Source organism: Anarhichas minor, unplaced genomic scaffold (assembly GCF_050575085.1).
Source record: "Anarhichas minor isolate MPS153535 unplaced genomic scaffold, ASM5057508v1 ptg000030l, whole genome shotgun sequence".
Taxonomy (NCBI): Eukaryota; Metazoa; Chordata; class Actinopteri; order Perciformes; family Anarhichadidae; genus Anarhichas; species Anarhichas minor.
This window is the reverse complement of record NW_027466476.1, coordinates 1,123,453-1,136,263: the sequence shown is the minus strand read 5'-3', so window position 1 is coordinate 1,136,263 and position 12,811 is coordinate 1,123,453. Positions and strand designations below refer to the sequence as shown.

Here is a 12,811-nt window from a genome sequence, read left to right as displayed (position 1 = left end):
GGAGGCCCAGGCTTTTGCATTATATAACCATGTCCGCCTGCTGCTGCAGAGCTTAAATCATGCAGAGTCTGAGCACCTTCTCCCGGCTCACAGTGGAAGAGTTGGTCCATCTGCATAGACATGGATGTACAGCAGGATTAGGACGCGTTGCATTTCAATCCAATCAATTCTGGAGATGATACCAAGATCCAATTTGTGTGTTAAAGGACGACTGGAATTTTAACACAATTTTAAGACATAAACTGGACCTAAGGTTGTTCCATTAAATGATTGAACTGAAGTTGAACGCCCCTCAGCACCCCTGTACATACTCTCCATCTGCATTGAGCACAGCCAGTAAGCCAGCGCAAATGGGCGATTTTACACACGCAGTCCTTGAGGCACAGTGGTGTTAAACAAAAGACCTTGCTGCCAGAGAATGCATTTGCAATGAGCCCCTTCCTATTGCCCTGGCTTCTGACTGTACAAATGCACCTTCAGATACTTATGAATCACACAACGATTCATACAGATGTACACAGACTGCTACACCACAGAGGGAGATTGTATTGTTTTATCCTCAGATGCTTTAGATAAACCACACTGTGATGAATGCTGTAGCTTGTGCGATAGCTTTTGTCCACTTGCTGATTGGATAATGTGCATGTTGGGTACAGTAAAGGCACGGTGTGATTTACACACTGGCATCTGAATCTTTTCACCCTGAAGGCCCTGTCTGTGTGTGCCTTAGACAAAACCTGAAGCTGGAAAAAAATAGAAATCCATTAATTCCTTACTGATGGTGATTTCTTCTTTGATTTCTTAGTGATGGTTTTATCACTATTGTATCTATTCAGTGGCCTGGGAACTTCAACCAACTCCTCATTATAAATTTCAAATATTTTGACAGAGTTTCAAACATTTTATCTTTGCCCAGGTCTGCGACTGCCCTACAAAGGCAGAGTGCAGTAACAACACAGGGAAGTTGAGAAAGGGTTAAAAGTGTTCAGACTGGATGGCAAACAGATAAAAGGTTTGTAATGCTTTCATTCTACGCTTTTTGGGTTGATTATTTTACCCCAAAAAACATTGCCTAGAAACTATTCAATACCTAAAAACGATCTACTAATAAAATATGTTCTCTCAGCTTTCTTATCCGTTTTAACTAGTGTTTGATTACCTTTAGTTTTAAATTGTAGAGTGCTGCTGGAATGAGCCATTTCTTTGTGAGATGCTAACTTCCGGGGTTGACTTACAAAACATGTCATCCTATCATATAGAGAATACAATCAAATATTTCAGTGTTTGGCCAAGTTTCTATCTGTCTGAGTACTTTTAAGACTTATATTACGTATATGATATGTTTAAATCAATATAATACATTCATTTATTAGATATAAATATGTGATTTAAAGATAGCTTAACTACACTAAATCACATAATATTCACTAGAGTCAAACATTACATGGCAGCTACGGAGATCTGCTAAGCTAGCTAGCTTTAGCAGGAGTTTAGCTGTTTTTTATGCTGCAGTCTTAATTGTGTGGAATAACATACTAACTAACCAAAATGTCAGTTCATCAAAATGTATATTTTTCATTTACAGATAGCAACTTGGGGGAAAATCCATAACTGAACTTAGTTTTTGCCCTTTATAAAGCCCTCGTACTTCAGTTAAGCTGTCAGCACTCTTTCCATGGCAGAGAGTGCAGTAAATGCTGCAACGAGTCCTACCAGCACACAGCTTATCAGTCCAGAGTGCAGTAACTGCAAGATGGACGGTATATATAACCACAGGCAGAGGCAGTAACTACACAGCCAAAGTTCAGATATTGTGTGTTTGGTGTTCAGGTCCGCTTTGAAGTTAGGTAATAGGTATTTACTGCATTCTGCCTTTTTAGAGCAGTATATATATATATATATATATATAGATCCACCCCCTGACATACAATACAATTCCCTGAATGAACTCCCTCACGGGTCTGGTGTTGCTTTGACATTAAGACCATGACCCATAAAAACAGTGGGCTCCGAACCCTCTCTCATGGATAACGAAATGTGTCACAGATTGAAATGAAATATCTATGTCTTATCTTTTTCTTTTTCTGTCTTCTTTCTGTCATTATCTTGTCTCTCTTCTGTCTCTTAATTGTTGTCTGAGACACAATCCATGAGTGTCTGCGTCATACTGTTTTACCAGCCTTCACCCAACACTCCACCTCAAACACACATTTCACATTTTGGAATGATGACATTGGCTGTGCTTGCTTCTTTGACTTTGATATTAAAACTGTGCAGTAGCCATAATGTAACCCTCTCCCCTTTCTCCTTTTTTCTTTGTTATTCGACTCTTCCCATCCCACCTCCCACATACTTTTCTTCATCTCCGTCCTCTCTCTGCATCGTCCCCTGCTCATCCTACTCGGTCTTTCCAATCCATCACACGTCCCTCTTCCCACTCTTTGATTCTCTTTATCCCTCACACCTTTCACTCCTTCCTGCCTCGCTCCATGTGGCAGGCAATGCTGGGTAAGGTAGCCACAGAGACATCCAGAAAGAAGGATGTTGAGGAGGTTCAGAAACGCCACCGCCTCATCCCCTTGGGACGCAAGATATACGAGTTCTACAACGCTCCAATTGTCAAGTTCTGGTTCCATACGGTCAGTGTCGGCTTCTGCAACACCACCTACGTGCTCGGCTTTCTGTTGGCAGTGTCAGTGCTCTCTGTAATTCTGCAACGGCATCAATTCCTGGTTCCCTGCTTTTAGCTTCTCCTGCCACAGTGCCTGTATTTTCATTATCCTCCTCTTCCACCCTGTCATCACACAGCTTTACTGGGGTGAGAAGGTTTAGTGTGAGAGAGGTGGAAGCAACACAGTGAGAAAAGTACAGGCCAGTGAAAGGGATTGAAGATCAAACAAGGAGGTTTTGTATTAACAGTGTAAAGACACACAAAAATCTCTTGAGTCATGGCATATTGCCTTTGAATTAAGTTTTACGATAAGTAAATATTACTTAATTTGAAGTTGAGATTTAGAGGGTTTGCGTGGTTGTCTTAACATCTTTCTGTACAACACTGTTTATCTGGATTCTGTAAGATGTCTTTGAAGTCTGTGTAAAGCTTGTGTCTTGTACAGTATCTGCCTGTGAGCGCATGTGTAATGTTTGATGTAAGCTGATCTTTTGTCTCTCATACTCCGTCTTGGGCTCCTTCAATTTGCTCGCCCAGTGAAAACGTCTCTTAACATCACCAGCAGGGATTTCACTGTTTATTTATGCTGAGAAAATATTTTGACTGCCTTTTTGTTTCATCCCATTTTCTCTTCCGTGGCTATTTACTCCCCTCCTCTCCCCCGTTTAAATGATCTCGGAGGATACTAGATCACCAGTCGCTGAATCAAAAATGTCAAATATCTGATTGAAATCCAGTAACGTCAGGACCTTTGAATGAGGAAAACATATAAAATGGATTTTGAATACATTTATGTCAGGTTGTCCAGGTCTGCTTTTTTTAGATGGTTTGGTTTTGAATTGTGATCAGAATGTTTTTGATGATAAGCCACAGTGCGCAAATATGTGCAGGACAAATGAAAAGTGAACAGCTGACATGGATTTAAATAGATACAGCCACAGGAGACACATAATGGACATTTTCAGGCCAGGTTTGGAGGTATAGCAATCAGGCGTCTTGACATCAAATCTCTATCATCACATCTGAAAAAAACGCATTAAAGAGAGGTATAATGAGGGTCAATCATTTACTAAATAACCATTTAATGTCAGCAGTTGCACACAAAAGCCATTCAAGTCAGTTTATTTGTCTGAACTTTATTGATGTACAGTTTGCCATTGTGGGAAAAGCCAGAAACACCAGCGCATAGCCATAAATGTGTCCCTGCTGATTTCCCTCTGCTGTGTTGTTTTTACATAGTTGGCCTACGTGGGCTACCTGATGTTGTTCAACTACATTGTCCTGGTAAAGATGGACCTGTGGCCCTGTCCTCAAGAGTGGATCGTCATCGCTTACATCTTCACCAACGGCATTGAGAAAATGAGAGAGGTACAACAGATCCTGTGCACCAGCATCCATAACACACGAATCAGTTCTTCACCACTAACTACCTAGTGAACTATGGACACAAAGATTGTCACCATAATGTCGCCTACGCTTAAATTCAGTGAGTTTTGTGGTGGAGAGGCTTCATGTCCATGCCATCAAACAGCTCATGATTAATAGGGAAAACTGTGTTGCAACCATTGAAGAGGAAGCAAAAGAAAGAGTCACGGGGAGAGAGAAGGAAGGGGGGTCGAAATGAAGGCAAGACACACAGATGGGAACCCCCCCCCCCCCCAAAAAAAAAAACAGTAAATAGAAAATACAGGTATGTGGCCATATGGGAGCAGTTCAGGCTCACTCTGTGGCTGTGTGTGTACTGTAAGTGTATCAAATGCATTAATCATTATGGCACATCATTCTCAGCTGCACGACAATGCCTCCTCAGACATCTGCTCGATGCCCTGGTAGGTGAACTTATACTGCCCTCCTATGGTGGACATGATGTATTGTATTTCTATGCTTCTATTTCAATCACTTTTGGGGCTCACTTCAATTTCTGGATTTATGAACACACCTTTCATCGTTCCTGTATGCGAGCATCCTCATCTTGCTCTCGTTTCTCAAATAATTTCCCTCCAACCCTCTCCCAGATCCTGATGTCAGAGCCGGGGAAGTTGTTACAGAAGGTGAAGGTGTGGCTTCAGGAGTACTGGAACATCACAGACCTCATGGCCATTCTCATATTCTCCATCGGCATGGTTCTGCGTCTCCAGGAGCCGCCGCTTATGAGCTACGGGCGGGTCATCTATTGCGTCAACATCATCTATTGGTACATCCGGCTGCTGGACATCTTTGGGGTCAACAAGTACCTGGGTCCCTATGTGATGATGATTGGCAAGATGGTGAGAGGAGGCAGGGGTGGCGTATTGTGTGTGTGTGTGTGTGTGTGTCTGTCTGTCTGTCTGTCTGTCTTTTCTATCTCCAGCATTTCTCATTTCTCCTTTCCCCATTATGTGTTCTTCATTTATGTCAGATTTTTCTACTTTCTGACCACTACTCTGCATGATCCATACTAATTATAAGAGTTCACTGAGTCCCATGATTGCAAGGGTTTCATTTGTATTTGGTGTACAGGCTTGGTCCTAATAGAGCTTCTGTGCCTCTAAACCTCATTGTCTGATCTCAAAGAGTACAAGATCAGAGCCTCTGATGCAAACATGAGGACAAAACTAGAGTAGGGATCAAAGGCTCAAATGTGTCTGATGATCAACTGTGTTTGACATTGGCTGTGCGCTACAGAACACAAATGCCTTTTTGATATGAAAATCAGCTAAAGATGAGGGGGTTGGGCTGGGGTGGACGGTTAATGGAGGTGGGTGGTTTTGGATTCAATGACTTAGTCAGATATTTGGCATATGTGATACGCAGTACCAAAAACAGATTTGAAATAGGAGCAGTTCAGAGGACAATGTAAATGTAAATGTAAAATGAAATACCGCCATACTTTTCAAAGAAGTATCACAATGCTGTTATTCTGCCAAATTCGTGTGCACCTCGTGATTTGAATAAAGTGATAATTTGGCCTGCAAGTGTGACTATTTATTAGATGTGTATCAGCTTTTTGAAAGACAATGCATATCACATTTAATCAAAAAAATATATTACGGATAATGTAACAGAGGCTAGTGGACTGCTCTCTTCACTTTGCTCCCCATGTGTTTCTCTTCTTAAACCACTCACTCTTTCCCTTCTCTCTTTGACGGTCCTCCTCCACCCCCCCTCCCTCTGTCAGATGATCGACATGATGTATTTTGTGATCATCATGTTGGTGGTGCTGATGAGTTTTGGGGTGGCGCGTCAGGCCATCCTCAACCCTAATGAAGACCCATCCTGGATGCTAGCTAGGAACATCTTCTTCATGCCTTACTGGATGATCTACGGAGAGGTGTTTGCCGACCAGATTGACCGTAAGTTTAGGGCCAGAGTGTCAGAGCTTTTCAATAAACTTCATTTTTGTTAATTCAGGGGAAAATAGCTGCTGACTCTGAAGAGAGATGTAAGCAATGTGACCAAATACACACCATCGTTAGCATATTACCAGAAGTTTTCCTTTTATAACACATACATATTAAAATACTGTACTACAAGACAAATAACATCACATTGGTAACTGGGAAATACTTGACATATTTACACCATATCGGCGGAATTGTTTTGTCAAGTTGCTGAACTTCTTACATGAGGGCATCACTTTTTATTGTGAGTTTGTCCTGATCTTTTTTGTCTCTACATTATTTTATATCATGTAGACAAAGTGACATTTGACTCAATAAAGTATCTGTGAGAAGATGTCTTGAGAGCGAGAGTGCGTTTGCGTGCTGTTCTTTTGTCTTTTTGTACGGTTGTATATATGATGGTGTGTACAGAATGTGAGGAGTGGCCCAAAGAGAAGAGATCTGAAATAATGTTTTCATTCTTTGTTTCAGATAGTAGGAAGTTAAGGCAAAGGGTGAATGACAAACTCTGGCTGGCCGACAATTACTTACGAACTTACGGAACCTGGCGTAGTAGTGCTCCATCCCACAATGCCCAGTGCAGTCAAACCCCCAGTAAATCAATAGATATAAACCTCAATTTAATCATATCTACCTAACCCACCTCTCCTTCATCATCCTCACGTTACCACCATGTCATGCCCACTCCTACCACTAGAGGCCACTTGAGACAAAAGTGTGCATGCGGCTCCACATGCTCTGAGGTTAAAGTTGCCCTCATGTGTTTGGTATCTTGGGTCAGCTACTAAATCTAAACAGCATATTATTTAAATACCAGAAGCTTGTTTAAGACAATTTAAAGTGTATGAATGAGGCTGCCTTTCCTCTCCAAATCTTGGATTGACTAACTAGTAGCTTGACGTAAGGCTATGCTTTGTAAGCAACTTTACCCTTACTAATTTTGGCACTGGCTGACAAATGGCACTGTTTCGTGGCAATAGCACTTTTCAAATGTGTTCTAATATTTTATACTCTTTGTTTTTGGTCAGTTATTACATCAAGAGGAAAGTATGATATTCCCTTGATCTTTCTTCCACTCATTTTGTTGCCTTGACTTTCAATTAGTTTCATTTGAAGAAGTGACCCTGCCATGTTAACGCCGTCTGTCACATAAACCATATCACCCTCCCCCTTTTTTACGCTGGCTCAGCTTCTCACTGGAGAAATTACAACATTGCAAAAATATTTATACTAATATAGGCAACATTTAATAAGAACATTGACATTTACATATGAATACCACACCATGAACATATAAAACGCATACACACACACACACACACACATAGACCATAATATATCAATCAGCCACCTTTCATCATCTGTAATCTGTTTTTTCACGTGGTTCAGTTGTCAGAGTTTTTTATCCAAATTTTTGAGGGTGAAAATTTGAATTATAGAACAAATTACTTCAGTTCTCTGTCTTTGGGCTGCATTGTGTGAAACAATTGAACATCAAGCAATGATGAGCATGACTAGAATGAATCTCAAAGGCAAACAAACCAAGAACAAATGCTGAATGTTCCCCAGATAAGCCACAGCAACTGAACCATCACAGATGGAAAAAACATACTGTGTACCTTAAATACATCGATTCAAAACAATCAATCATTACGGAATGAAGCTATGGCACACATATGTGACAATATATTTTAAACATCTCCTGCATGTTTGAATATATTGGCAACACAACTTGTGATGAGACATGATTAATGCATTGTTTTGGTGTGCATTTTTTTTCAGATGCACATTTTCAAACATGTGCCTCTACCATTATAGTGTCCACTCTTTCCAGTCCCCTCTATTAGAAGCATAAAGACAAATTATGCTTCTTGTTTTTTTTTGCAAAATATTATGCATTTTATTTGGTATTTTAGGTTTGCTTGTCTCTTTGTTTTTTTATTATTGTCTCGTAAGGTATTGTGCAGTATGTGCTTGAATGTATTATGTTTTCTTTATTTTAATTTGCTAAAGTAAGTTGTTTTTTTTACTATATAATTTGTCTTTAGTTTATGTTGCGTCTCAGCATGTCTTTCTAATTTGTTGTGCATATACAAATTTCTACGGAAATTTTCATGATGGCTTCAAGTCTCTATGTCATAGTTTACCTTGCATTAACTTATGTGTGTGTATTTGTTTTGTGGCGTTGTGCAGCCCCCTGTGGGCAGAACATCACTACAGAGGATGGGGGGGTGGTGGCCCTGCCTCCCTGTAAGACCGGTGCCTGGATTGTCCCAGCCATCATGGCCTGCTACCTGCTGGTGGCCAACATACTGCTCGTCAACCTACTCATAGCTGTGTTCAAGTACGTAAACAATCATTTGAGCTTTTCCACACTTACTTTGGCTGCATGATGATAGAAATAACATTAATGACACATGGATTTTACTCATAGAAGTATCAAACTAATACTGTTTTAAACAAAATAGACATGGGCGAAGTGTCTTTTAGACTTCATTTGAGCGTGCGTGTGTGTGTGTGTGTGTGTGTGTGTGTGTGTGTGTGTGTGTGTGAGTGAAAACAAATTGACAGTAATTTGTGTTTGAGCTGCTGTTTAACCACAGTCATTTGAGGCTGGTAGCAAATTGTATTAACAGAATGGGATGGTGCTTCGTTTGCAGAGACATTATCATGCTAATGATCTGTTATTGTGCCTCTGAATAATCCATGTTGAAAGAATGATCATCCTTTTCTACACATTTCTCAGGGTAATTACCAAAAAGTGCACAATGGGGAGAAAACAATTGTTAAATTGAAGGTTTAATCTCATTACACATTGGGCAGACATTTATTGTGTTGGCTGTCACAGTTTTTTCTATCTCCAAATAGTCTCTGTGTCCAAACTTGTCTCTGCAGTCCAGCAGCATGCTAAGTGAAGGAGTCGACCAATCAAGCTGTATACTATCTGTCCTGGTTGTGATCTTTGTTGTGCCACTGATGACTTGATTTAGTTAATTTTAGCTTTCAGTAGATTTGACATTTCTTGGTTGGTGTTGTATTTCTGTGTGTCGTCCATCATCATAGCAATACATTCTTCGAGGTGAAGTCCATCTCCAACCAGGTTTGGAAATTCCAGCGCTACCAGCTCATTATGACCTTCCATGAGCGCCCGGTCCTTCCTCCACCCCTCATCATCTTCAGTCACATAACTATGGTCCTTAAGCATCTGTGTTGTCGCTGGCGCAAGCATGACGACGACGAGAGGGACTATGGACTGAGTGAGTGGCAATAAACATTAGCAATAAACATTTAGCGCTGCAACGCTGGCAACTATATATATTTTTGATTGAACTTTAGATATTATTATACTGTGATAAAAAAAAATGATATGATACTGAAGCATTATCACTTCCTCAAACTCTTTCATCCACAGAACTTTTCATCACAGAGGATGAGCTGAAGAAAGTCCACGACTTTGAGGAGCAATGCATAGAAGAGTACTTCAGAGAGAAAGATGACCGATTTCACTCCTCTAACGATGAGAGGATCAGAGTCACTTCTGAAAGGTCGGACACATGGCTGCACAGAAAACCTCTCTCTGCATTCTACCTTAAACCTCCAGCCTATGGCAAATTGGTTTACAAATAAGTCCAATGTGCTGTCTGCCAGTTGATAGAGGATGTGAAGAAACATAAACCTGGCCTACAGATGTTATAGTGCACATTTCAAACAAAAGCAAATATACATCCTGCAATATGCACACAGCACAATGGAACTAAGATACAAAGAAAATGCTTTTAGGGACACCTTTTTTCCCCACCATTCTCCCTGTTTACTCCGCTCCCTCCAGTGCTTATAACGTCTTATTTTCTTTCTGCTCTACTCCACCAGGGTGGAAAATATGGCAATGCGTCTGGAGGAAGTCAATGAAAGGGAGCACTTCATGAAGGCCTCGCTGCAGACCGTTGACATTCGTTTGGCCCAAATGGAGGAGCTGATTGGACGAATTGCTGTAGCACTGGAGCGTGTGACAGGCGTTGAGCGTGGGGAGGTCAGCAAAGTACGTTCCCGGACTTCATCTGACTGCACAGATTCTGCATATATACTCCGCCATGGTGAGTGCCCCGAAGCAGCATACATCCTCCGTCAAAGCAGCTTTAACAGCGCAGAAGGGAATACCTACCGTCTGCAGGAGGCGCTGGAGGGAGCAGCTGAGGGCTCCATGTCCCCTCCTTCTCCTACAGGCATGGCTGCACGGACAAGGAGTCACTCATTTTATGTCGGTCGAGGTAGTGAACGTGCAAGTGGAGCTGAACGAGCTGAGAGCTTCTTCAAAGAACGCTCGCTCAGTCTCCATCGAGCCAACAGCTCACAATCAGTGTCCTCAAGTGCCGCCACCAAGGAGTCTAAGCCCCTCCCCCTGGCGACGCTGTCGGTCTCCCAGCAACACCGTCCATCATCATGCATTGATATCTATGTCTCAACTTCTGAGGAGGTAGGGCCTGCGGAGGTCTTTCTGAATCCTCTCCGAATGGTCCCGCCGCTCAACAGAGACTGCTCGCTGCAGTCAGATATCATGGAGACGGTGCTGCCGGGAGGCCGGGACTTCGGCAGCGCTGCCACCAGCGGTATGGGCGATAGGCACTCGGAGGGCGGTTTAGGCAGCAGCGGAACAGCTGGAGCCATGTTTGACGACAGTGCAGCTGCTGATTTGTCCTTGTGCTCGGGCCACCTCTTACCAGACACCACTTTACCTCCTTGGGACATGGATCCATCCCCACCTCCCTCAGCAGGGCTGCTCGAGCGCTCTAAGAGCACCCGCTACCTCTCTACGACAGGCACAGCATTCCTGGATGAGCCCCCTCTGGTTAAGTCACACAGCCTCATGTTCACACCAAGAGGCTCCTACAGTGGACTGGGGGCAGGAGTCCAGGTAAAAGCTGCAGAGTACACCAGCATCACTGACTGCATCGACACACGCTGTGTCTCAGCTCCGTACACTCCTGCAGAACGCTCACACTCCCCCGGAGGATCCACCTCATTCCCTTTTGATAAGCCGTCAGAGATTGCTTCCTCTCATCCAGAGAGAGAGGCAGAGCTTAGCCACACAGAGTCTGATCCAGAGGACCCCGACGACCTGATTCCAGACCCTGATACCCCTCGCCTGGGAGGCCTAGGTGGGCCCAGTGGGGCCCCTCTCTGCTCTCCCTTCTCCAGGCTGGAGCGAGCAAACAGCTGCTCCTCAGATGACTCCCATCCTTCCCTCACGCTGGCCCCTCCGCACCGGAAGAGCCTGTCGGTGAGTGAAAGGATGGAGAGGGGACCGGGTCTGGGGGCAGACATGGGGCCTGGGCCAGGGGGCCGGGGTCTGGCAGGAACCAGAAACCCCTTCCTCAGGAGCAAGTCTAGCGCACGGCCTGACACAGCCAAGACTGACAGCCTCTCAATGAGAAAGCTGGCCACTCCGTCAGCATTCCGCAGCTTTGATAGACAAAACTACACGTGACAAGAACAATGGTCGGCACACTCACACACTGATAGGACCAGGGAGGAAAGCTGAAAGGGCAAAAGTGAAAGCAGGGTGAAGTTGCCCATAGATGCTGATCTGGACCAGATCTACTGTTTTCTCACTTACGTTTTAGGTTAGAAAAGGTGGTAAAAGTGTAATCATAGTCAGTGCTGGAGGGCAACTTTACCCTGGATTAGGTGTCAGGTGGAACAGGATGGAAGATGTAGGCGTCCTCCTGTACACCAGTCAAAAACAAAGAGCTATGAATCTAGAGTAGTTTTTACCTCCTCCTGTAGCTAAGTAACTCTCAGTGGGGTGTTATGGCAATGGAAGGTGTATTTGTACTGTATGTCTTCAACCCACCACCCACCTTTACGTCACGTAGGCATCACATCACTGTGTTACATCACATATCAATCACGTAAGTCAGAGAAAGTATACTGTTACTCCTAGCTGCATTATATGGTAGAAACTGTCAAGTGTGAGAAACAAAGAGAGAGGAGAAGAAAAAAGAAAAAACAGCCACCTCAGTTTGTCGCTTTGTCTTGGCACGGAGTCGCAAAACCTTCGCTTTAAATACATCATCCTCTCTTCATACTATCCTTAACTCCACTCTGTACGACCCCAGCACAAGCCAACTAGCTAACATTTTTGGCTGCTTCATAAAAGAATCAGTGAAGTGTTTTCAACCATCGAGAACTGTTTCTTCTCTGGGATGCGCTGGAAATGATTGCTGTAACATGGCAACAACTTACCTCTAGATACACAAATACACCTTTCAAATAATCAATATATTTATCTCTTTTTTTCAAAAGGTATATCAAATTTGCCTTTCATTGTTTTGCGTTTTGTAGCATAATCTATTTACCAAACTGTTTCTTTTGTCAGTCTAGCTAGAAAAAGAAAGCCGTGTTTGAACACACTCCAGTCAGAAGGTCATGAGCCGATCACAAGTCTTCAGGCTGTCAAGTGTCAGCAGTCTATACCTGCAATAAAAACTGGGTTTTATTAGCCATGTGATAAGAGTGAAAAGGTAGAACTATCAGGAAAAAGTGAGAAAGAATGTGACAGGAAGACTGAGATTAGCCGGTGACAGCGTCCAGTGTTTTACAACTGATGTTCGGGGCAGCAACGAGCATATTTACATGTTGACACATACACACACACACACTGTCAGTGAAATCGTACATGACACTAGAACATACACTCTAGTTCAGTCCTGATCCCTGAGAGCTTTAACAAGTGCAATTGCAAAAAAAAAAAAATGGGGAC

At 42.8% G+C, this 12,811-nt stretch overlaps 1 protein-coding gene across 3 annotated transcripts in view; it reads left to right on the top strand.

Annotated features, from left to right (window-relative positions):
- trpm3 (transient receptor potential cation channel, subfamily M, member 3) overlaps positions 1–11,536 on the top strand; it is a 120,347-nt gene extending 108,811 nt beyond the window's left edge. For 2 of the 3 annotated variants that reach the window (XM_076104415.1, XM_076104414.1), the window contains 9 exons: positions 2,499–2,639; positions 3,911–4,039; positions 4,687–4,938; positions 5,829–6,003; positions 6,523–6,645; positions 8,245–8,395; positions 9,115–9,308; positions 9,464–9,596; positions 9,922–11,536. In XM_076104415.1, coding sequence (XP_075960530.1) covers positions 2,499–2,639; positions 3,911–4,039; positions 4,687–4,938; positions 5,829–6,003; positions 6,523–6,645; positions 8,245–8,395; positions 9,115–9,308; positions 9,464–9,596; positions 9,922–11,536 — 2,913 coding nt within the window. The remainder of the gene's footprint in view (positions 1–2,498; positions 2,640–3,910; positions 4,040–4,686; positions 4,939–5,828; positions 6,004–6,522; positions 6,646–8,244; positions 8,396–9,114; positions 9,309–9,463; positions 9,597–9,921) is intronic. The other variant, XM_076104417.1, reaches the window with a different exon arrangement.
- Positions 11,537–12,811: the final 1,275 nt, after the last annotated feature.